Source organism: Uloborus diversus, chromosome 3, assembly GCF_026930045.1.
Source record: "Uloborus diversus isolate 005 chromosome 3, Udiv.v.3.1, whole genome shotgun sequence".
NCBI classification, from domain to species: domain Eukaryota; kingdom Metazoa; phylum Arthropoda; class Arachnida; order Araneae; family Uloboridae; genus Uloborus; species Uloborus diversus.
The window spans coordinates 196945145-196967547 of record NC_072733.1 but is presented as its reverse complement, the minus strand read 5'-3'; the positions used below and the strand labels follow the sequence as shown (position 1 = coordinate 196967547).

The 22403-nt window shown below is 35.3% G+C and overlaps 1 protein-coding gene across 1 annotated transcript in view; it reads right to left on the bottom strand.

The window, feature by feature from the left end:
* Positions 1-647: 647 nt before the first annotated feature.
* The window catches only part of LOC129219366 (solute carrier family 4 member 11-like), a 718088-nt gene continuing 696332 nt past the window's right edge, over positions 648-22403 (bottom strand). Inside the window, exons 17-20 of the mRNA XM_054853742.1 lie at positions 19856-20029; positions 12687-12882; positions 4802-4971; positions 648-737 (exon numbers count right to left, since the gene is read on the bottom strand). Of these exons, the coding sequence (XP_054709717.1) occupies positions 671-737; positions 4802-4971; positions 12687-12882; positions 19856-20029 (607 nt within the window). The 3' untranslated portion in view covers positions 648-670. The remainder of the gene's footprint in view (positions 738-4801; positions 4972-12686; positions 12883-19855; positions 20030-22403) is intronic.

The window sequence follows — 22403 nt, the reverse complement described above, 5'->3', positions numbered from 1 at the left end:
AAAACCGCAAGACCATCCGAAGCCTAACGTTTGTAAGGAATTAAATAATTCCTGATTAGTGTTCGATGATGTGTGATGAAAAACGAAACGAAAGAAAGAAAAATCAGTAGCATTCTTAAACTGCAATACCTGGTCCTCTAAAGTGAATATTGTAACAGAAGTCTCTTATATGAAGAGTTTCAAGCTCTACTTGATTGTTCTTTGCACACCATATAGACTTTTTGAAAATGATATATTCAAAACTCTTTTCTCATTCTCTCCATTTCACTAATTTCATAAGCAGTCAAGATGATGAAATAAGAAATACTACGGAAGAGTGAATTTGAAATCGTTTAAAATATCGACAATGAAATAGCTTTCTCTACTTTCCAAAACGCAAAAAAATGATCATTCTAATTTTCCAACACTGAACGCATATTGCACGTATACCATGATTTTGGTTGCAAACCATTGATGAATCAATTGAAAGTTCTAAAATTTTACTTCTATGCTTTCATGTTTTGATACTTGCACATATACTTCGCATTCGCAATTACATAGGAGAATTAGGCACCATGTGAGGACCAGGGTATCGACGAGGCAGCTGAGTACATTTCATCAAAAGGATCAGTCATTAAGAAGTGAAATAAGTAAAAGGACTTTCTTTCATTAAACTAGGATTCTACGCATTTCATTGATGTTCGCCATCCAGAGCTTCCAGATATTTAGCATCAACAAGGCACGGGACGACCTTGTGCCTGAAAAGGAGAAGACGATCATATTATACATGTTTGGGCTAAATAACATAAGCAATGTACAGAGCCCGATCATTCTGATATTGGACATGGGGCACATTTCTATTTCAGGGTCCCCCTAGAGCTCGACTAAGATTTTTGAAGACACTGGGCATGAAAGTCATTTCGGGCCCCCTCCCCCTATTTCCGCTTATTCTGAAGCTACTAAATATTTCAATACTTGCATATTAACACAAGCATGATAAATTTGGTGGTACCTTATATCACAACATTTAAAAAGTAGAAGAGATATAGTATACGATAATTAGATAAGATGTGGTTAAACTTTGCCTGTTACAGTTTACCGTAAATATCAAAGTTATATATGATATAACTTTTAATAGTTAATACAGATCAAGCTGGGAGTGGTTTTGGGATTTGTAAAGAGATCAAAATTTTAAGAGGAATTTTTATAAGATATTTTTTCTTTGTCTTGGCATTTGCAAAAATATCGATGATATAATTGTACTCTAGATTCTTAGTGAAATCATTATCTGTTTTTAATTTAGCGTAATAAATTAAGGGGATTTTGGGCCCCCTGAAATCTAAGAGGAGGGGCCTGTGCCCCGCATGCCCCTGTGGTAATCAGGCTCTGGCAATGCAAAATATAGCAGAGATGAAAACCACGTAACAATGAAAAGCAAAGAATCTGAAAACAAGTCATGTTAATCGTTTTACATACAGTTTTGAACAGTTTTGAGAATAATCTGAAACCAGTTCATCTTAAAATATCTTTGCTTTTACCGAAATGTCTTGAAGTTGCGAATGACCGAATGTAACAATTCCTGCAGGATGTCCATTAGATTGAAACCTTTCTCAAATTCATTAGCCAGAAACGTTGCTTTTGAATGACTTAATTTTATCTGCAGAATTCATATCTAAACTTTTATGAATCTAAACCCTTCAAAAGGTTCTGAACTATAGTTATGTTGTGTTAAAATCAGTAAAGAAACAATTATTTTAACACGACAAACCTCAATAAAATATTTAAAAAAAAAAAAAAAAAACAGAGAGAGAGGAATCTATTTTATCTTATTTTGTTATTTCATTTTTTTGTTCTGTTATTTTACCACGTTAATGTATAGCATCTTGAGACGGAGACTCATTTTCAGAGTTGGTTTGAGCATCGTGCTAATTAAGCGAAGATCATGGATTCGATCCCCCCCATGGGCTAGAAAATGTAGTTTTTGGATGACTTTTTTCTTTGGTTGAGTTCCGATCTAAATTTTGAAGATATGTATAATATAAACTTATTACAGGATTCTGAACTAGAGTTGTGTTGTTGCATTAAAATAAGAAAAATGAACCTTTATTTTAGCATGGTAAATCACAGTATGATAAATAGTATTCATGTTTTTTTTTTGTGTGTGTGTGTGCTTACTTTACACTTCATAGAGCTACAAAAGTACAGTATCCTCAATTTTGTTTTTCCCAACCATCCGTGAAAAAATAAACAAAAAATTCCCATTTTGGCTGTTTTTCGAAAAAATGCCCTTGAAAATTCGGATTTCAGAATTACCACTGTCGAACACGAATGCTTCTCACGGGTCAGTTAGTTATCAACATAATTTTGTGTACTGGATGGTAGTTAACTGCGTATCCCTTACATATTTTCAATTCCATGACCTTCGCGTTATTAGGAGGATGCTCCTACCAACTGAGTTACTATGTATTCATCCCGAGAAGCTATATACTAAAGCAATGCGTTCAACAGGACACAAACTCAGAATCTTGCAATGAGTTTAGATTACATATTAGGGTGCGTCTTATTTTTGAAGATGTTATTTTTTCATGAGGCACCCTCTCATTTGTTCCTTTGGATGAAAAAAAAAATTCACATATCATAAAAATAAAAATTGAATAAAATTTAGAGGTTGCTACCGTTGCTTCAAAATTTGAAATCTATTTTTTTTTGCATTGATTATTATAATACTTATTTATGTTATCTTTTTGTCATTAATTTTAATTAGTACTAAATTAGATTGTTACTGGCTTTGAAATTAGTTCATATTTTATTAAATCATGTTAATTAACTGTAGCTACAATCAACTCTCAACCTCTTAACTACTGTTGGTTAGCAACTCAAAGAAGCACAAGTTGTCAGTTAAGAACTCAAAAAGAAAATTAAAAGTAAATTTAATCAAACAGTAACAATAAGTAACAATAATCAAAAACAAAATTATTGGAATCCATCATTAGATTATTTGCTTGACCTTGCTCTTGCTGATGATACTTTACGCAAGATTTCACTTCCAGGCAAGAAATTATTTCTAACTGAAAGAAAACTATCTAGGAGGACAAGGCAAAATTGGTAACAAAATAAATTTCTATTTAAAAAGGCAACAGAACTTGCGTGAAAAGAAGAAATTTTGAAAGAAAGAAATCATGAAAAATCTGAATCAACTGTAGTGAAAGTATTTTTTTTTTTTTTTTTTTTTTTTTTTAGCCTCTGTTGTAACGAAATGTACTTTGACTGATTCAGAAGAAACAAGAATTTGCAATAAAGTTTATCTAGATTTGATCTTTTTTTGTTGAAAATCATTTTCACTTACAAGAAGGACTGTTGCTTCAAGTAATTTTATCTGACATCTACGTGTCATTTCTGAAGAGAAAAAAAACTCCAAATTGGTCTCTTTCTTAAAGAAACCTAAACGAACAACTCCTTCAATGAAACACTGAACAGCAGATGTTGTAGAACTAAAACCAAAGGGAAAAAAATAGAGGATTTCATTACTAATATTCAGATTTTTCACATAAAGGTCTTTTCATCAAGTTTTTTTGAAGAGATACTATTATCAAATAGTTTGAACGATGAGTAGCAATCAGAAAAAGGCTTGTATATTTATTATTACTAGAAACAAAGGGGAAAAAATTACAATATTGGTGAATGGGTAAAAGACTGAAATTGTAAACCAATGTTATGAATGGCGTAGTGGAACTTTTGCAGGATTTTAGTTTGACATTATTACACAGTATAGAACCATGAAATGCTTAGTATTTTTTTTGTATGCATAGGGAATAAGTATTTGGGTTATGTTTCTACCTTAACCAACCCAAATTCATGTTGATGTCAAATATTGCAATAGAAAATTGGAATATATTTTTACTCTACTTTTTCACAATGAACGTAATTTTAATCGCTGGTAGCAACCTCTAAAATTTGTTCAAATTCTATGAAACTTTTAAGTAAGTGTTTTTTCATCAAAAAGGAAGCAATTAAAGGGGTGCCTCATAAGAAATTCAAAAATTTTTCAAAAAGTGCATTATAAGACGCACCCTATTACATATTAATGGAAATTTTGATAAGAATTCTGCTGATGAAAATAACTAATTGAAATGATACTTTTTCGACTCATGAGGATTCGAACTCACGACTTTCACATTATTAGCACGACGCATTAAGCTATTGAGCCAACAGGTTTTTGTTTCGAGAGGTAATAGATTGAAGGAAATTTTTAACAAAAACGAAATAAATGTGTTTTTTCGACGGCACAATCAAAATACTCATCGTCTCTTTACTTTTAGAAAAGCAGTGAAAAAAAAATCTGTAAAACGACGCCTTACTTATGAAGTTTGATCAAGGATTGGGGATGGGGGAGGGGGATTATGGCATTGTCAAAAAAAAAAAAAAAACTTTTGAGAAATAATATCTATGATTTTGTAATTTTAGTAAATGAAATAGTGTAGTTTTATTTTAAATAAGTTACGGCTCTTATAAATATGCAATGCTTCATAAAACTCTGGCTAATTGTTATTTTCACTTTATTGTTTAAAACCTATAGATCTTTTGTAAGGGAAGGTTTGAACAGAAATATTTAAAGTCTTTTCTGTGTCACATAATTAATTTAATTGCAAAATAGTTGATTTCGGGCTTATATGATGAAGAAATGCATTTTCTTAAAATCACGTAATAATAAAACAAGAATAATTGTGATCTAAATAAGAACTTCGTCGAAAAATTATTCAAAGGTGCCCCCTCCCCTTAATTTTGAGTTCTGACGGAAAAAATAAGAGAAGGAAAACTTTACCTGAACGGAAGTAAAAGAAAAATGATAACTGGGAAGACCATCTTAACGTAAGACCACGGAGAGAATCCAAAAAAGCACATGATAGCTAGCTGAAACACTTGGCAACATGTGAACATGTGAATCTTTCGTTGCGGGCATCGTCGTATGTAGTGATTTGGAGGATACGCAGCCTGTAATTTAAACATACGTTAGTAATGCATTTGAAATGACAGACATATGTATGACATTATTTACAAAATCTTCCTTTGGGCACTTTCATCATGTTCAGATAAAGTGCATTAATCTCAAATATAGAGGAAACTGAATTTCCTTAGTTCCCCAAAACTCCTTGTTTTTCATGCAGGAAAAATAACTGATAAAAGTTGGCTATTCATCGTAATCATTAAGAAAATATTGCTTCGAGTATTCAGGTTTTCTAGAGATACTAAATGAAAATTTTTGAAGGTACGATATCAGCCAATAAATTTGTTTGTACAGCATCATCGTTAAATTAATGCCCCGTCAACATAAAAAATGTTCCTCTCTTGCTTAGTGCTAAATTTAAGAAGACGGGGGGGGGGGGAATGAAACTTAGTTATTTGAATTGTACTGTATGGTAGATGAGCACAAAAGAGAATTTATTGAAAAACATTTTTTTTTAAATCCAATTTTCAACTTCATTTTCACATTATTTTCTGATTTAAGTGCGCAAAATCTCATTGCACTTCATACCAATCAAAAGGTCTCACCTTTTTCGTAAGTACAACTTTGCACGAACTTATTAAATCAATTTGAAAAATTTAACATTTAAACAATTGTCAATTTGTATTTAACATACACTGGTGTAAGAAATTAAGAGAAGTTTTTGATTTGGTCAATTATTTACAGAACTACTGGCCCGATTTTAATGGAATTTGGTATGTACATACATTAAAACAATACAAAACAAATAACCATCTCAAATTTAAAATACACACTCATGATCATAAATAACAATCGTTAGAGTCAGATGGTATAAAACAGCAATTGCAAATTGTAACAAAAAAAGAAAAAAAAAGGTTACGGTCCCCTCTAACAGACATATAAGCCTCGCAGTGTGACTCCATACTTGAAATGAAGCTAGGAATTCTAGGGGGGGGGGGGGCAATTGCTTCCACTCGTTCAACTACGCTGTACTCAGGCTATGGAGGGTTCTCGGAGGGCTGTTGCGAGTGTCTATTGCCCTCCAAAAAGCGTCCCAAACATGCTCCATAGAATTGGAGTCTAGAGTTCTGCTTGGCCAATCCATCCAGTAAATATCCCCCCTTCTGTTAATTCGACGACCAGAAGAGCTGTATGTGGTCTTGTGCTAACATCCATTAAAATTAACTCGGGGCTAATAGCGCCCCTCAAGAGGTTGTCATAGGGTCCAAGACCACATCCCTATACTTCGCAATTGTCATAGAGCCTCTCTCAAAGGCATGGAAGGGTGTGCAGCCATCCAACATGATGTCAGCCCAGACCGTCAAACCTCCTCCTCCATAATGGTCGATTTCGCGGATATTGGAAGGCAAATAGCAAGTCCCGTTTCAGCGCTAACGACTCTTCTCGTCCTACGTTTACATGGATAGAAGCAGGAACCTGCTACCTACCCTCCAATATCGGCGAAATCGACCATTATGGCGGTGGTGGTTTGACGGTCTGGGCAGGCATCATGTTGGATGGCTGCACACCCCTCCATGTCTTTGAGAGAGTCTCTGTGACAATTGCGAGGCATAGGGATGTGGTCTTGGAGCCTTATGCTCGCCTCTTGAGGAGCGCTGTTAGCTCTGAGTTATTTTCAATGGATGTTAACACAAGGCCACATACAGCTCTTCTGGTCGACGAATTTCTGGAAGGGGAGGATATTCATTCGATGGGTTGGCCAAGCAGATCTCTAGACTCTAATCCGATAGAACATGTCTGGGACGCTCTCGGGAGGGCAAAAGCAACTCGCAACATCCCTCCGGGGACCATCCATAGCCTGAGAACGGCGTTGTTGAACGAGTGGAAATAATTGCTTAAGGATCCCATAAACGGCTTTATTTCAAGTATGGAGTCACACTGCGAGACCTATATGTCTGTTAGAGGGAATCATACCTCCTACTAACCCATTTTTTTGTTCAATTTTGCAACCGCTGTTTCTTGCCATCCGACTCTAACGCATGTTATTTATGATCATGCGTGTGTATTTTAAATTTCGGTTGGTTATTTGTTTTGTATTGTTTCAATGTATGAACATATCAAATTTCATTAAAATTGATCCAGTAGTTCTGGAGATAATTGACCAAATCTGAAAATTCTCTTAATTTCTTACACCAGTGTATAAAGAATAAAAAAGTTTGATTTAGCGGCGCTCTTTTGTTTGTTGGGAGCCATTTGCTTTCTCTTTTGCTCAATTTTGTGCGTTTTTGAAGGGGATTGAGTGTTTTTTATGTTTCTTGGGTTCCTCATATGGCTATTTCATATTGTAAAGGTTTCTTATTTTCGTTTTTTGCATTTAATATCGAAAATTTAGTGCATTTTCGATTACTGGTTACGATTTTATTTTATGTTTTACATTTTCAAATATTTTGTGTTATATTTCTATTTCAGTCACTAGAATCCTGAAATGTGCATAGCATTCCCATATGATCATAATAATCATTGTGATCGTAAGAATACACACTTCAAGGTGATTTTTAAAAATAATTTGATTTTTTTCTTTGCTCTTCTTTTTTTAAATTGATACTCGAAATTCTCAAACGCTCTATTTTACGGACGAAAAAATTCTTGCGTGCGTTAAATTTCTACATCAATCGCATGAAAAATTCAAGCCTTAGTTTTAGTTTAGTTGGTTAAATTTTAGATTAAAGTTTAGTTTAGTTTTAGTATAAACATAATATGTTTGTGTTGTGCCCACAGGAATAACGCTGTCAGGTCCAAATGACATACAAAAAGATAGGGAGGCATATTAAACACAATAGAACCATAAGTTGTAGTAGTATCTATGGATCTTTGGGGAAACATCATTGGCAGTGACTTTGAAAAAGCAAAGACAAAAATTTATTCTTTAAAGTTATTGATACATAACATCTAACAATTTCAGAAAAATTCCCAAGGAAGTTTTCTCACTGTGAACGATAACTCAAGACTTTATAACAAGCAGTTTTAGTAGCGAAAAAAGTACTTTTCACCAGGAGTTAATTTAGTATCATCTACTTAGGGATCATTCTTTTTTATTTCATTTATATTAGTCAAATCAATGTTTATTTCATGCTGAAATCCTAATATATCTATTTCTTTTAGCTATAAACTTCCACATTCAAATACAGGATCAAAGAAGATCGATAAAACTCACAAAATATTTTAAATTTTCAGCATTTTGTAGAACTACATTCGAAATGTCCTCCTTCATATACGTGTGCATTGTTACCTTAAACGCAATTTGAAATAAAAAAAGAATAGGATCAGCTGATAACACGTCACTTGATAGCATAACATGTTAACATGTCATAGTAAATTTAGAGACGTAACTGCAAATCACTGTGGTCACGGTCACAAACTAACATAATTTTGATGTTTCACAGGAATCACATGGGATGCTTTTTGTGACATGTTTCTTGTGACTTTGTTGCGACAATACTGTGGTCATCAATTTTGCATCGGCCACTTTGTGGCAGTATTCAGACGTCACTGCAGCGTCTCTTTATGACGTCATCGTTGATTGACATTGGTAAGGTCAACTTATTGATGAATTTACAGCAACGTTTCATGACCTTCTACGCGACGATTAGCCTTATGTGACCATCACGATACTTTCCCCGTAAGGGTCACATTTCAGTCACTGCGATACTGGGGAAGTGATGCAGACAAGGGAATAGTTCTGAGTCCAGAATCTCTCAAAGATTATGTTTATAATAGTAGTAGAAATGAAATTGTTTCTTTCGTTTCAAATATTGCATGTCATAACTATCTGGGCAATGATGCTTATGTAACACGGAAAGAAATTCTGATTCCAGTTTCCTTCGTTATTTGCACTATCCTTAGTCTGCCTTTTTTTTCAGGAATAGGATTCTTACGATTCTATGTGAAGGCACCAAGAGGTAGGTCAAAGGGATCCTTCAAAGTGACCAAAGATAAACAAAAACTGCATTTTGATGATTTTGAAATGTAGAGAAATTATTGGGAGTGAGTTCCAGATACTTATTCGTCCCGAATAGTAGTTATGCTAATATGCATGGGTTGCCATCACCAAAAAAAAAAAAGAAATACGGTAGTATTAAAGAAACAAAATATTAGTGATCTTTAGACCAGCAGTGTTAATCGGAAATAAAGTACCCAAAGGTAGCAAGGGGCGGGAAAAGGTTTACTGCTTGCACTTTCAGGAAGACTGATCTGAATATCTGGTCGAGGGTCTCGGTTTTAGCCTACTTTCCTGTGAAACTAAAAAAAAAAGAATAAAGAGGAAAGCTCGAAAGAAGGCTTCTATGATATGAAGAAGGCATATATCATAAAAACGCTAAAACAATGGAAAATTTTTTTTTTGAATTCGACATTTTGAATTCAAACTATGTTTTTCGCAATCATGAGTTGCGATAGAACCCTACTTGTTTGGTTTCTTGCTTATAAAAATGACTCTTATAGCAATTATATTGCGAACGCCATAATTTGAATTCAAGGCATCGAAATTCAAATTGGAAATATTCTAGAGGCTACAGGATGTAGTCCAGAGGTCATTAAATATGTTCCTAAGACCAGTGAATATATATTCCGGAGGCATTTGGATATACCAGTTCAGATGCCTTTGAACATAATCCAGAGGAGTTTGTATAAGCATACAAAAATTAAAGGATTCCCTTCGTTTCCTCTAATGCTATCAAAAATGGTCTACAACAGCGTTTTTTAAGACATTTAATTTCGAAAAATGTACTAGGAAGTGTTTCTGAACCTTTCCTCCTTCGGGAGAGGGTTCAGTGGGATCGTTGTTCGATCGCCGGAAATTGTGCTTTTAGAGTTGCAATTCCTAGAATTTTCCGAGCGAGAGTCCTCGTACCCCTGTTTCTGCGCGAATAATTTTTTACGTCTAGGTTTGTATTGCTAATTCTCTTTCTCCTCATATAAGACGATGCAATTCTCCTGATTTTTGAGCCCATGCTCTAGTAATGATCCCATCCTAAATCAGAAGCTAGATCTGCTCTGTCGCTCTTCCTCTATACAAGCGTTTGAAAAAAAGAGAGGAATCGTGAAAGACATACACCATTTTTTAGCCTTGTGCCCTGAGCTATGAATACGATGTCGGAAATTCTTCCCCATAAAAGTGGTAGCGAGAGAAAATAGTTAAATCACATTAAGAGAACTATCTTAACATCTGAATATTTCATTTGTTTCAGCTCAAACTTTGTTCGAAGGAAAATTACACAGTTCACGTGTTTGTGCGAGTAGGGTTTCAAGGTTTCTTACTTCCGCGAAAAAGGATGCGCAAGTGGAATTTGTTCCGAGATGAAATTAAAGCTTCAAAAAGATTGCATATGTTTCCTTCAAAAATCATCACTTCTGATGAAAATTGACTTCATCGTAATGACTCGAAGTCAGTGTGGAAATTTCGTCCGTCGTCAACACCCAAGAAGGTAGAAATGGTTACTTCTGCTGGTAATGATATAATCATAACGTTTTTCAATGCTACAGAGAGCATTGAAGGGCCGCGTTAAAAACTCCCCAAGGCGACATTCGTCGTAAAATCCATATTTGAAGGAAATGCGATGGATGCTACAGCATGATAAAGCAGGGTCCCATTTACCAACGTCGTTATTAACCATCTTGCAATAATCAACATTACGTATGCGCCCCATCCTCCATATTATCGCAATTTACCTCTAGTTATTTCGTTCTTTTCTCAAACTTCAAAAAACAACAAAAGTTACGGTGCTTCTTATCTGCAGACACTATGATGACATTTTCGGTGGTGATTTTAAAGGATCTGTCCAACAATGGCTTTCAGCCCACCATGTCTTTGAACACGGGGAAAAAAAGATGGGACAAGTGCATTGCAAGTAATGGGTACTATTTTGAAAAAGGCCATCCGTCATCGGAGGGATTAGTGCGGGTACTTTAAAAAAATATTTATGACCAGTCATTATTAATCAACCCTCTTAAAATCAGCTAAAAACTTGATTTCGATCACAGAAAAAAATGTGAATGTCATTGGAAAAAACATGCCTGAAAACAATTAAGAAATAATGCGCAGAATATTTCTACAGAAATCATGTAGTTCCCATCTCCCAGTTGAGAAAAAAAGTAGCGAATAAACCACATAAAAATAACGTGAAAAGAAGCACTTATCAAGTACACTGCAAATTCCCAGCACACATTGGGAACACGTTTGGAACACTTAAATTCTGAAAATGTGTTTTGAATGTGTTGCGTTAAAAAGAAAGTGCACTAAAATGCGCTCTGAACCTGTTCCTGAGTGTGTCCCGATCAGGATATTTGTAAAATTTGAGCTTGGGAACACATTTGAGAACAGATTAGGAACCCATTTCGGCAAATTTGTAAAAACACCTCTCTTTTCCTCACAAATACAATATTTCAACTACTCTCTTCCCTCCAGTCAATAGAATCTCCCAAAATCCTACTGCCAAGAGTTTTGTTGCAATGAATCACTGTTGATTGGCGTCGCAAAGGAATTTATAAAGAACGGCTATCTCTAGTAGAAGACTGGGCAATGGACTGTGCGGCAGCTGCCATCTGCCATGCGAGATTCCAGTAACATTAACAGCAAAAACTACTAAAACATTTGGCATGTTTGGAAAAAGAAGAGTATTCCTTAAGTTTTCAAACCGTGTGCTACTAAGTGTTCTGAAAGAAGGAGAGATGTGTAAGTTAAGAATTACCTACGTCAAAAAGCACAAATTGCAGATCACTGCAGACACGTGTTTCGGCGTTACAAGGAACGCCTTCTTCAATGCAAAATGTTATGAGCTTATGGATGAAAAGACATCCGACAAAAGCTTTTCCGACTTTTCATCCGACATTTTATTACATTTTGCATTGAAAATGGCGTTCCTTGCAACGCCAAAACACGTGTCTGCAGTAATCTGCAATTTGTGCTTTTTGACGTTGTTATTTCTTTCTTTTACTTTTCAGCAAAGGTCTTATCTTACATGTGCGAGTAATCAAAAAATGCTCTCAAATGATTTCTCAAAAGTAAAAATATGTGCTGAAACCAAATAGGGTAACGGAACCAGTAACAGACAAGGGTCCAGTAACAGACGGTCGTAAGTTTGGATTTAAATAAGAATTTTAGGCGGCTAAAACTGATGTTGCTGCGACCCATGAATATGGTGCAACCATCTAGGGTTATCAGAAAAAATTTTATGAGCCAGTTGGTATTTACAAGGCAGTGATGGAAGTTTATGAAACAGCTACCACGAGGTCTGACAGTGTTTTATTCTCATTTAAATTTAATAAGGTTTTAGATCTAAAAACAAAGAGCTTTTGCACATTTTTAAGAGAAAAGGGGAATTCTGTCCATTACTCATCCTTTCCTCATCCTATCTGTTACTGAGTATCATCAGATTTATCGGTGTCTGTTACTGGGGGTCAGACATTTTTTTCGAAATGGAGCAAATAAAAATAGAATTAACAAATTCAGAGGATCCAGAAGCAGCCGAACGTTAGGTGAGATGTAGTTGCATGAGAGAAAAGTAGTTTTAAAAGTCTAAGTACATTAAAAGGCTCAGAAAATTGAGTTAACCTGAGAGCGATGTCTTAAGCATGTCTGTTACTGGTGCCGTTACCCTAAGTGTTTTGAAAAGTGTTCTAAAAGAGAGGACAAGTGTCCGTGTTCAAAACGTGTCTGAAGATTTGCAGTGTAAAAAAATATATATATATATCTTCGAAATAATACTTGTTCCATGAAAAGTAGTGTGATTCTCTCAAACATTTGATTTCCATTGAGCGATGTGATGGCCATATACAAGAAAAGTCCGTCCAGCACGGCCGTTGGGATATAAGCCATAGGGTAGGGAAGAAGAAAGATCGATAAGCCAATGAGAATGTGCGAGACGATACCCGTTACACGTGTCTCCCGTACTTTCACAATTCTGCAATAGAAAAAAAAAAAAGGCATTATTGAGGAACGTTCATTAGAGTGCACGAAAAAAAGAAATGTGCTATTAAATTCAAATCAAGTAAATTTTTAATCTCTTCAAGATTGGTGTGGATGAAATTTGCGTTGCTTGAAAATGTGAGTTTTTTAAACCACACTACTGACGAAAGAATTGCAAGTTTGAGAAATCTAATTTTTTCAAGATAAACCAACGAAAATAGTACGAGGATTATTCGTAAAGTAAGGTCCGATTTCTTATAAAAAAATAAATAAACACAGATTTTTTCCAAAAACTTTTTTTATTTAATTCCTTACATGTTTCTCTATTTTTCTACATAGCCACCATATTTGTTTAATTATTTGTCATAACGTTCTACAAGCTTTTGTATGCCTAAGTCATAGAAGTCGTCCGGCTGTGAGGATAACCAGTCTTGAACTGCTTCTTTCACCTCTTCATCTGGAGCGAAACGCTTGCCGCTGAGAAACTCCTTTAGGTAGCGGAACAAGTGAAAATCACTCGGCGCCAAGTCCGGACTGTACGGTGGGTGGTCGATCTGTTCCCACCCGAAAGATCTGATCAGATTTTGAGTGTGAATAGCTGAATGGGGTCTGGCACTGTCATGCAGTAACAAAACCCCAGATGACAGAAGCCCACGTCTGCTGCTGGAACGTTCCTTGCCGTCAAAAACAGAATCACCGACCGTATTTCACACTTGGCGGGCCGATCAATAGTTTTAAACATTTTAAACTGACACTGTACAAAGAACACTGCATCAATACCAATGCAAATGGCGTCGTTTGATGAACAAGGCATGCCGGGAGTTGGTACGCATGCGCGTTTCAATGTAGGCGCGACATTCAATTGGATACGGCAATTCGGATTTCAACTTACGAATAACCCTCGTACTTTTGAAATTAAACTGATTTTTTGAGTGAAAATGTAGAAAATAAGTTTAAGAAAACAATGAGGGATGTCTACAAATGATTTTACGCTTTGAGGGGGGGGGGGGGGGTTCGTGAAATTGTGACAGTTTGTGACAAGTAGTATGGAGTGGGTAACAACAAGCGCGACATCATGCCTCTATTGTAAGAACATGCTAATGAAAAATAGAGTGAGGTGTTACATGACATGATTTTGGATTTAACATGTCTCAACATAAATAAGAGTGACATGTTACAAAGGGAGGGGGAGGGAGGGTCGAAGGTATGGTGAAGTGTGATGCTTCGTGAAAAAGGTGGGGAGGTGTCAAAAAGTCATAAAAAGGGTTAGATCATTTATGGTCAGTCCCTAAAAGCGAAGTTTGACTCCATGAAAAAGAAAAAAATTTTGCTAACCATGTGGATTCCATACCTAAAAAAAACGGCTACTGTCACACGAGAGGTGGACCAAAGACATGTTTTTCATTTCTTTCGCATTCGCTTACTATGTTTTTCGCTCAGAATAACTTCAAATTGTATCATTATTTCATTTTATTTGAGGAGGCCGAAATGGATTCATTAGGTAAAACTATTTGGATGGTTAAAAATAGACTTTACTGACCAAATTTTTAAAATACTGACTAACTTTAGAATACTAATTAGCGGTATTACGCGTTGTAAAAAGATAATGGTTGCTTCTGTAATGTATGGCAATGTGTAACTTGTGATGTAAACCTAAAATGACATTTTTATTTAAAGTTGTAAGTTTAATTTACAAATATACTATATGACGATGAGCAGAAACCGACAAGCATTTTTAAAACTAAGGAGCCAGGAAAAGTTTTTTAAATGCCAGGAAAAATATTATTCAGAGCTTAAAGAAATATTCAGAGTAACATGGGTTTAGAAAAAAATAGTCATCAAAGTATCTTTTTAGTCGTCCAGGCGGCCTGGCACCCAGAATTTTTGTCAGACACTGACGAAAAGAATAATAATTTTTTACTGCAACTAGAAAAATACATTAAATTCTAACAAATGTTCAAAATTTTACTAAATCATTAAAAAATAGTTTTCATTTTCAGTCACATTACTTTTTCTTTTAAAACCACTGTAAAATTGCTTAAAAAAATTCCAAAAACAGGAACTAAAGAAACCAAAATAACTTTGTCAACAAGTAACTGGATTTATTTGTGTATTATTTTATCATGCAGTATGTGGGGAATATAGATACTTAACCAGTTCATTTTGTATTATAAATTGTACGTAATTGCAAAGACAATATATTCGTATTTATATTTATGTCAGAAGAAGTATCTTTAGAAGATGATTGTCTCTTGTCGATTTGTGATTCTTGGAAGTGAAAATGTTTTAGAAATTTATTTGGTACAAGCTCTAGGGAAATCTCACACTTTAAGGAAAAGGTATAGTGTGAATCCGGGAGGGTCGCCACATCCGGGATGACCCCTTGTATTTCTTGCAATTATGGATTGCTTGAACCATATATCTTAGTACAAAATGAGATTTTTTTAAACTGTATCGTGAAGCTCAATTCAAGGATCACTTAAAGCTGTGCAGTCGTCCCAGGTAGCACACGCAACGTTTCTTAAACGTTTTGAAATGCTTGTCACAACATTAACAACCCTTTCAAAATGTTTATTAAACGTAGTGTTCTACTTGGGGTTATTTTGAGGCAAGCGAATGATTTCGGTTCCAAAACTTTTTAAAACCTTAGGTTAAAATAGCTTATGTACTCTTAATATCGTTACGATGCATGATTTTTAAGTCAAAACTAAGTGCTGAATCTTTATCGAGTACTGCGTGCATGAATATGCAGTTTTCCTTCAAAATGGAAAGGAACTAGGGTTTGAGACTTCTGAGTCGTACAAAACGGCATGCATGCCGCACCTCGTTCCGATGTACATGTCGCAGTTTTTTTTTTTCATGTAACAAATACTAGGATTGAAGTTTAACTAACCATGTCTTATTTTTTACTATGTGAAGTCTTGGTTTCCTCGGCGCGGACACGCCGATCATCGGCGTCGCTCCTGGCCGAGGCGAAAAGTTGATTCTTCTGCGCATGCGCACCCGAGCTAAATCGAAGTCGTGAATGGCCACGCCGGAATCAACTTGACTTTGATTTCAGCGTCACGGCGAGGAGCGACGTCGAAGATCGGCGATTCACTTCTAGGAAACCAGGGCGTTACTGACTTTAATATCACTGAAGTAAAATTTCTGAGTTTGATTAATGTTATGTCCTTAATTTTCTTTTTATTTTTAAAATTTTTTAAAAACAATGATGATGGTCCAGATCATCTCTTTCAGGGATGGGTGTATGGTTAACTGCTGGTACCAAAAACAGTCCAAGAGAAGGAAAATTCATCAAACAAGGTACCAATAACAATAACTCAAATTAATTTTTTGCCTGCAAAACCTAGAACTAGTAGCGTAAAACCACCATCACAAACTAAGAACCAAAACAAAATGTCTCAAATTCAGAGACTTTACCAGGAAACAACCGCACTGTTAGCCGCCATTGATAATAGGAATACGCTTAGATTTAATTGAGAAAAATTCCTTTAAAGAAAAAAATATATATGTAGCAAAAGTGTGGCGATACTAAGAAGCGAAAAATTTCTAAATGGGCGAGACTCAAGACAAACCATCAGAAATTAATAAATGATCGACCTGTATCACGTTTATTACGATAAAAACATTTTTTTTATTTTAAATTTTTGAAAAAAACTATTAATATTTTTTTATATATTTTTTTGTCACTGCGCAAGTTATGTATTTATCATTAAATAGTACAACATGATTTGTTTATGCTATATGCTCCATTTTTTACTTCCTTTTACAAAAAAGGAAGTATTGTATTCGCGAAAAAATTTTCACTCAAAAATCGCCCTTAATTTCCATTTTGCTCACCCCCAAATGAATGTTGAGTTTTTTTTTCGATTCGACCACATGCGGAAAAGTGCCTAAGAATGTATAGACACGCGAAATATCCATTTTGACCATCACCGAGGTAATTACAACGACTTTTCTCGTGACGTCTGTATGTATGTGCGTATGTGTGTATGTGCGTATGTGCGTATGTATCTCGCATAACTCAAAAATGGTATGTCCTAGAAAGTTGAAATTTGGTACATAGACTCGTAGTGGGGTCTAGTTGTGCACCTCCCCTTTTGGTTGCATTCGGATGTTCCTAAGGGGGTCTTTTGCCCCTTTTTGGGGGGAAATCATTGTTAATTTCGATGTAAACTCAAGTGGCGTTATAATTTGTCGGACACTTGGCGATATATCGCCAGTCTTTTGGTCGCCAAGTTTTGTCGCCAACTTGGCGACAAATTTGGCGGAGTTTTTTTTTTTTTTGGTTTCAATTTGGCCATTGTTGGTGATATTTAGAGAATAAATATTGAATCACATTAAAATAGCGAATAATGGGGAAATGACATTAAATTGGAGTAAAAGGAAGTCATGTGATGCACACATCAGCTCGTTTTTTTACATAGCTGGAAAAAAAAAAAAAGCTCGGTTTAGCTCCTGAATTGACAATAATTAAGTTTCGAATCCTGAATTCTGGGAGGACAGTCTGGCACGTTCCAACCGGATACCAAAAGGCGTTGATACAGAAAATCGTCGGAAAAAAAAAGATAAATTAATTTGAATTATGGCTTTTTGAATTCAAATTATGTTTTTCGCAATCATGAACGTGTGTGTGTGTGTATGTAGGCGTGTGTGTTTGTGTCAAAGCATGAGTGTGTGGGTATGTGTGTGTATAGGTATGTGTGTATGTGTATGTATGCGTGTGTGTTTGTGTCTGTATGCAGGCATGAGTGCGTGTGTGTGTATAAGTGCGTGTATATGTATGCGTGGGTGTTTTTGTGTCTGTGTGCAGACATGAGTGTGTGTGTATGTAAGCGTGTGTGTAGGTGTGTGTATATAAGCGTGGGGTGTAGGTGTGTGTATATAAGCGTGGGTGTAGGTGTGTGTATGTATGCGTGTGTAGGATATGGACGCAACCTGGAGACGGTTTTCGCTAGAGGAGCAGCATCGGGAGAGGCCAGTCGACGGTGGTGCTGCAGAGGGAGGCGGGGGGGGGGGGAATAAAATCAGCGTAACGTCAAGGACAGTCAAATGAGAACAATAAGCAATCGTGATTGCTCAATACTTTCGCTAAACAATTGTTTTTTTTCTTTAATATATGGATTAGAAGTTTCTTTTCTTGTAATTAATTGTAAATTGTACCATCATTTTTTCATAGGGGATTTTGGAATGACAATATTTTTTACGGATAAAAATATTATTCTCAAGATTTTAGGTTTGATTACAATTCCTAAATCAATTGATGCCGTCACAAAGGTTGCAACTTTTTGCTAGCGTTTTAAACGTTTTTAATACCCAGTTTCATATTAACGAAATTTGCTTCCTGTCACTATTTAACTTACTGTCATCACGAATTTAAATATCTTATGGTGAAAAAAAATAATTTTATCAAGGTATAATAATTGCATTATACGTGCTACTTTACCTTTAAAATTAATCACTTCCTGCTTTCATTATTAATTCGGAAAAATATTTTAAAACTTATACTACCCTAACGAAAGGACGGCATAAACTTGTTTAAGCAGAGGAAAAAAAAATGAAATGCGGTTCTTACATATATCAAAGGATCCCCATTATCGGACGGATCCGATAATGGGGATCTAATCTTTCGCAGATTTCCCGTTTTTGAGATAAACGCGATTGAAATATAGCATGTAATGGTATATTTCAATGGCGTGAATCTCGGTAATTTGCCACGCAATGCTTATGAGAGTATCTCGTAGTCTCTTACTTAAATAGCGTATTGGTTTTCAATTCCTTTATTAAAATTCGGTGTCTATGAATTGAGTAGTCCCAATCTAGTTCTAATATTGAAAAGGTGTTGAACATTTTTTGGCTTCTGTGCGATACACCGAGACTTCCGCCCTAAAAATATACCATTATATGCTATATTTCAATCACGTATATCTCGAAAACGGAAAAGTTGCAAAAAAGTAGATTTCCACTATTATGTTCAGCCTCCTTAATAATACATAAGAACGAATTTTATTTTTTTTTTTCTATAAAAACAAGTTCCTACCCAGGGCCCGGCTAACTCGAAGGGAGGCCCTAGGCCCACAATAATTTGAGGCCCTCTGAAAACGCTAACGGAATACAGTGGTTGATTTACACATGGCCGGTCGGAATGCATTTTTGGAGCCATTTGTGCCTATCACAGAACTATGTAAATCATTTATCATGTGCATCATGAATTCCCTTTGAGGCCCCTCATAATTGTGATAGGTTAAATTTGCTACTGGGAAAATGATTACAAATTCTCCTTCAAGGATGTTTATTTACAATTGAGGCAGTGAGAAGCAAAGGGATGTAAGTGGACATTTTCAAGTTTTGAGTTAAACGCGTTTAAAGATATCACCCCCAGGGAGGCTTTTATTGAATTCTTTTTCTCAATCTTGCTGTACAGCAGCACCTACCAGAGCTACTAGTATTATCTCTTGCCCCGAGACAAAGGAGAGGTTCCCCTACTATTTCTACTGATTATCTCCAAATTTTTAATTTTGCCACTTACATCCATTTGCTTCTCACTACCTCAATAGAAAATTCATTATTTAATTATTATTTGAAAAATACTTATTTTTCTTGTAGATGTAATGCTACGCATAACTCTTCAAGTAATTTGGGGTTCCTCAGGAAGATGGGACCATAGGCCTAGTCGGCCTGTTCGAAAATCAGGCCCTCTACCGTTCTTTTGTAAGTACGAAATTTCGCTCGTTGACTGTTTTAAATACAAAACTCACGAATTAGAGAAAGCAATTTTGTTTCAACTAGAAATTAGTAAATAAATAGTTAATAAATAATAACTTATTTTCTGAATTCTGCAGAAAAAAGTAGTCTTCAGTCTTTCTTTGTTTTCTAGAATGCGCGACAAACAAGAAAACTTGGCATTAAAATCATCAAATCAGTTATATACATTTCTGAGAAATGCAAATCGCCCGTATACTTACATTTCATACACGTGCCCTTGTTCAACCCTTTCTTCTACATCGGCCAGGCTGCGAACATGAAGAGGTGAATGTGGCAGAACTCCATGCATCCACGGTAGTCCGTAGAGAGAAAGGAACCCGTTTACTACTCCAACCACGAACAAATCGAGATGATAGGCAGGACCTTTCTTTAGCCTAGAACGAATTTCCAGTTCGTGAGAAGATCAGAACTAATGCTAAAGTTTATTTTAAGAGCTAAAAATATTGCATTCAGTTGCCAATTTTCATATGCATTCAACAGAAACAGTAACTTAAAAATATGTTTGCCCTATGAAGCAGCTCAATTAGCTTTTTCATTCATTCTTCGCGTTAACGTTACCACAACGCAAGACTAGTTCATACGGGAATCTATGGGGGGGGGGGGGACTACGACAGTCGCATGCGGGAGTCAAAAGAGAACATAATGGAATTTTTATTTTAAAAAGATTATTTTGATAACCTTTTAACTAATGAAGTGGCATTTCGTTGACATAGAAAGGGAAAAGTACTTTGGATCCTTTGTTCAATGATGAGAGTATGGATTACAGCCAGTAAGCCTTTGATATAATAATTCCGAGACTTGCATTTCACATTGTAACTTTGAGTAAGGTAAAACCACCAGTAGTTAACACTGCACTAGTAGTTGATACTTTTGAAAAACACGAATTAACAAGGGAAATACAGGTACCAAAAGATCGAAATTTTTCTGTATGTGTAACATATATCTCTAGTTATGGCAGTGTAAAGTATCGTGCTGTCAAGTTTAGAACCAAGGTCATCGCGGTCGTCTGATGACAACAGTGTATGTTTTTCAATTGCTTAGTGTAATTTCCTTGAAGAGTTTGATAAGCATATGCTGAAAGTAGTGATTGCAATACCGGAACAGAAACGCAAAACCGGTATATTTATAAACGTGATACCGGAATACCGGTTTAATACCGGTATTAGAAATTTCTCCAAAAATGGATCAAAAACATAGTCTCGTTGGCACAATTTTCTGTAAAAAGCGAATCAATCATGAATGTTGATGACGAATAGAGGTGTAAAATATCTGGAAATTTTAAAGTGGTGGAAAAAACCGGTCTTTTACCGTTTTTGTTCGGGAAACATTGGAAAAAATGGAATAATTGATCTTTTTTATGAATAAAAATAGGGTCTCTTAATAGCTTTGCGTTTCTTGGAACATATAAAGGGTTAAGCATTTAAAAATATATGCAATCCACACATCATCTTTTTCTGCTTGACAGAAATACACATACAGGTAAGTTTAATTAGAAAAAAACCTTTTTGTTTTATAACTGTGAACTTTCTTGGTCAAACACCAGAAATAAGTCAAGTAAACTAAGCACAGTAGTAAAAGTAGTCATACCTGCACTTTTGAAAAAAACTGAGTTATTATAACCAAGTTTTTCTCTATTTCGTATTTCACTTAATAAATAAAATGTTTTAGGATCATTTGATCAGGAACTATTTTTTGAAAAAATTCTGAGAAAAAAAAGATATCTGAAACAAATATATGGAAGAGCCAAACTTTAAAACACAATACCTCAGCTTGAGCTCAACTGCAGATCATCGAATTGAAGTAAAGTAATTTCATTTTAATGAGTGTCTTATTTACTCTTGTCTCTCACTTTATCTTACATAATTAAAGACTGAGCGTACGTACCTATCTACCTACCTACCTATCTACAGGGTGTCCAGCAAAGGACTCCCTGGCTTCAAAATTAAATATCTCGGAAACAAAGGAGGATATTGGAATAAAATAAACGGTACGTTTACTGTGAAACCCATACAAATCATATACAGAAACTTGGAAATTAGTTTAAAAAAGTGCCAACATGTGGCGCTGCACACTGTGATTGCAATAGGAGTCAAAAAATAGTGCTGAGAAGAGGTTAGTTGTTTCAGCAGTAGTTTAGTCTCTCAGATATGCTTACATATACGCTAGAAATTATCCTCCAACCTCTTCTCAGCACTATTTATATAGACTTTTATTGCAATTACAGCGTGCAGCGCCACCTGTTAGAACTTTTAAAAACTAATTTACAAGTTCCTGCATATGATTTTTATGGGTTTCACAATAAACATACCGTTTATTTTATTCCAATACAGTCCTTTGTTTTCGAGATATTTAATTTTGAAACCAGGGAGTCCTTTGCTGGACACCCTGTACCTATCTATGTATCTATCTATGTCCGAGTTACTTCTCCCGAACGCCAGTAAACTGACTATCAAGCCAGGTATAGATGAGTTCGTAATTTTCCCGTCTATATGTTTGGCTATTTAACATAATCTTCCGATAATAATTAGCGGATATATGAATTAAAAACTATTAATTAGGATACTGAAATTTCGACATAAAATCCCTATTTTTCGAATTCTTTCCTCCACATTCAAATTATTATTCAGTGTTTCATCTCAACTTTCCACAACAATTCTTTTATTAAAATTTGTAGCGCGAAGAAAATCATTGAGAAGAAAGATGTGTTGCCTTTTTCCCCCCTCGAATATGAAGAAATAAAATTATGGC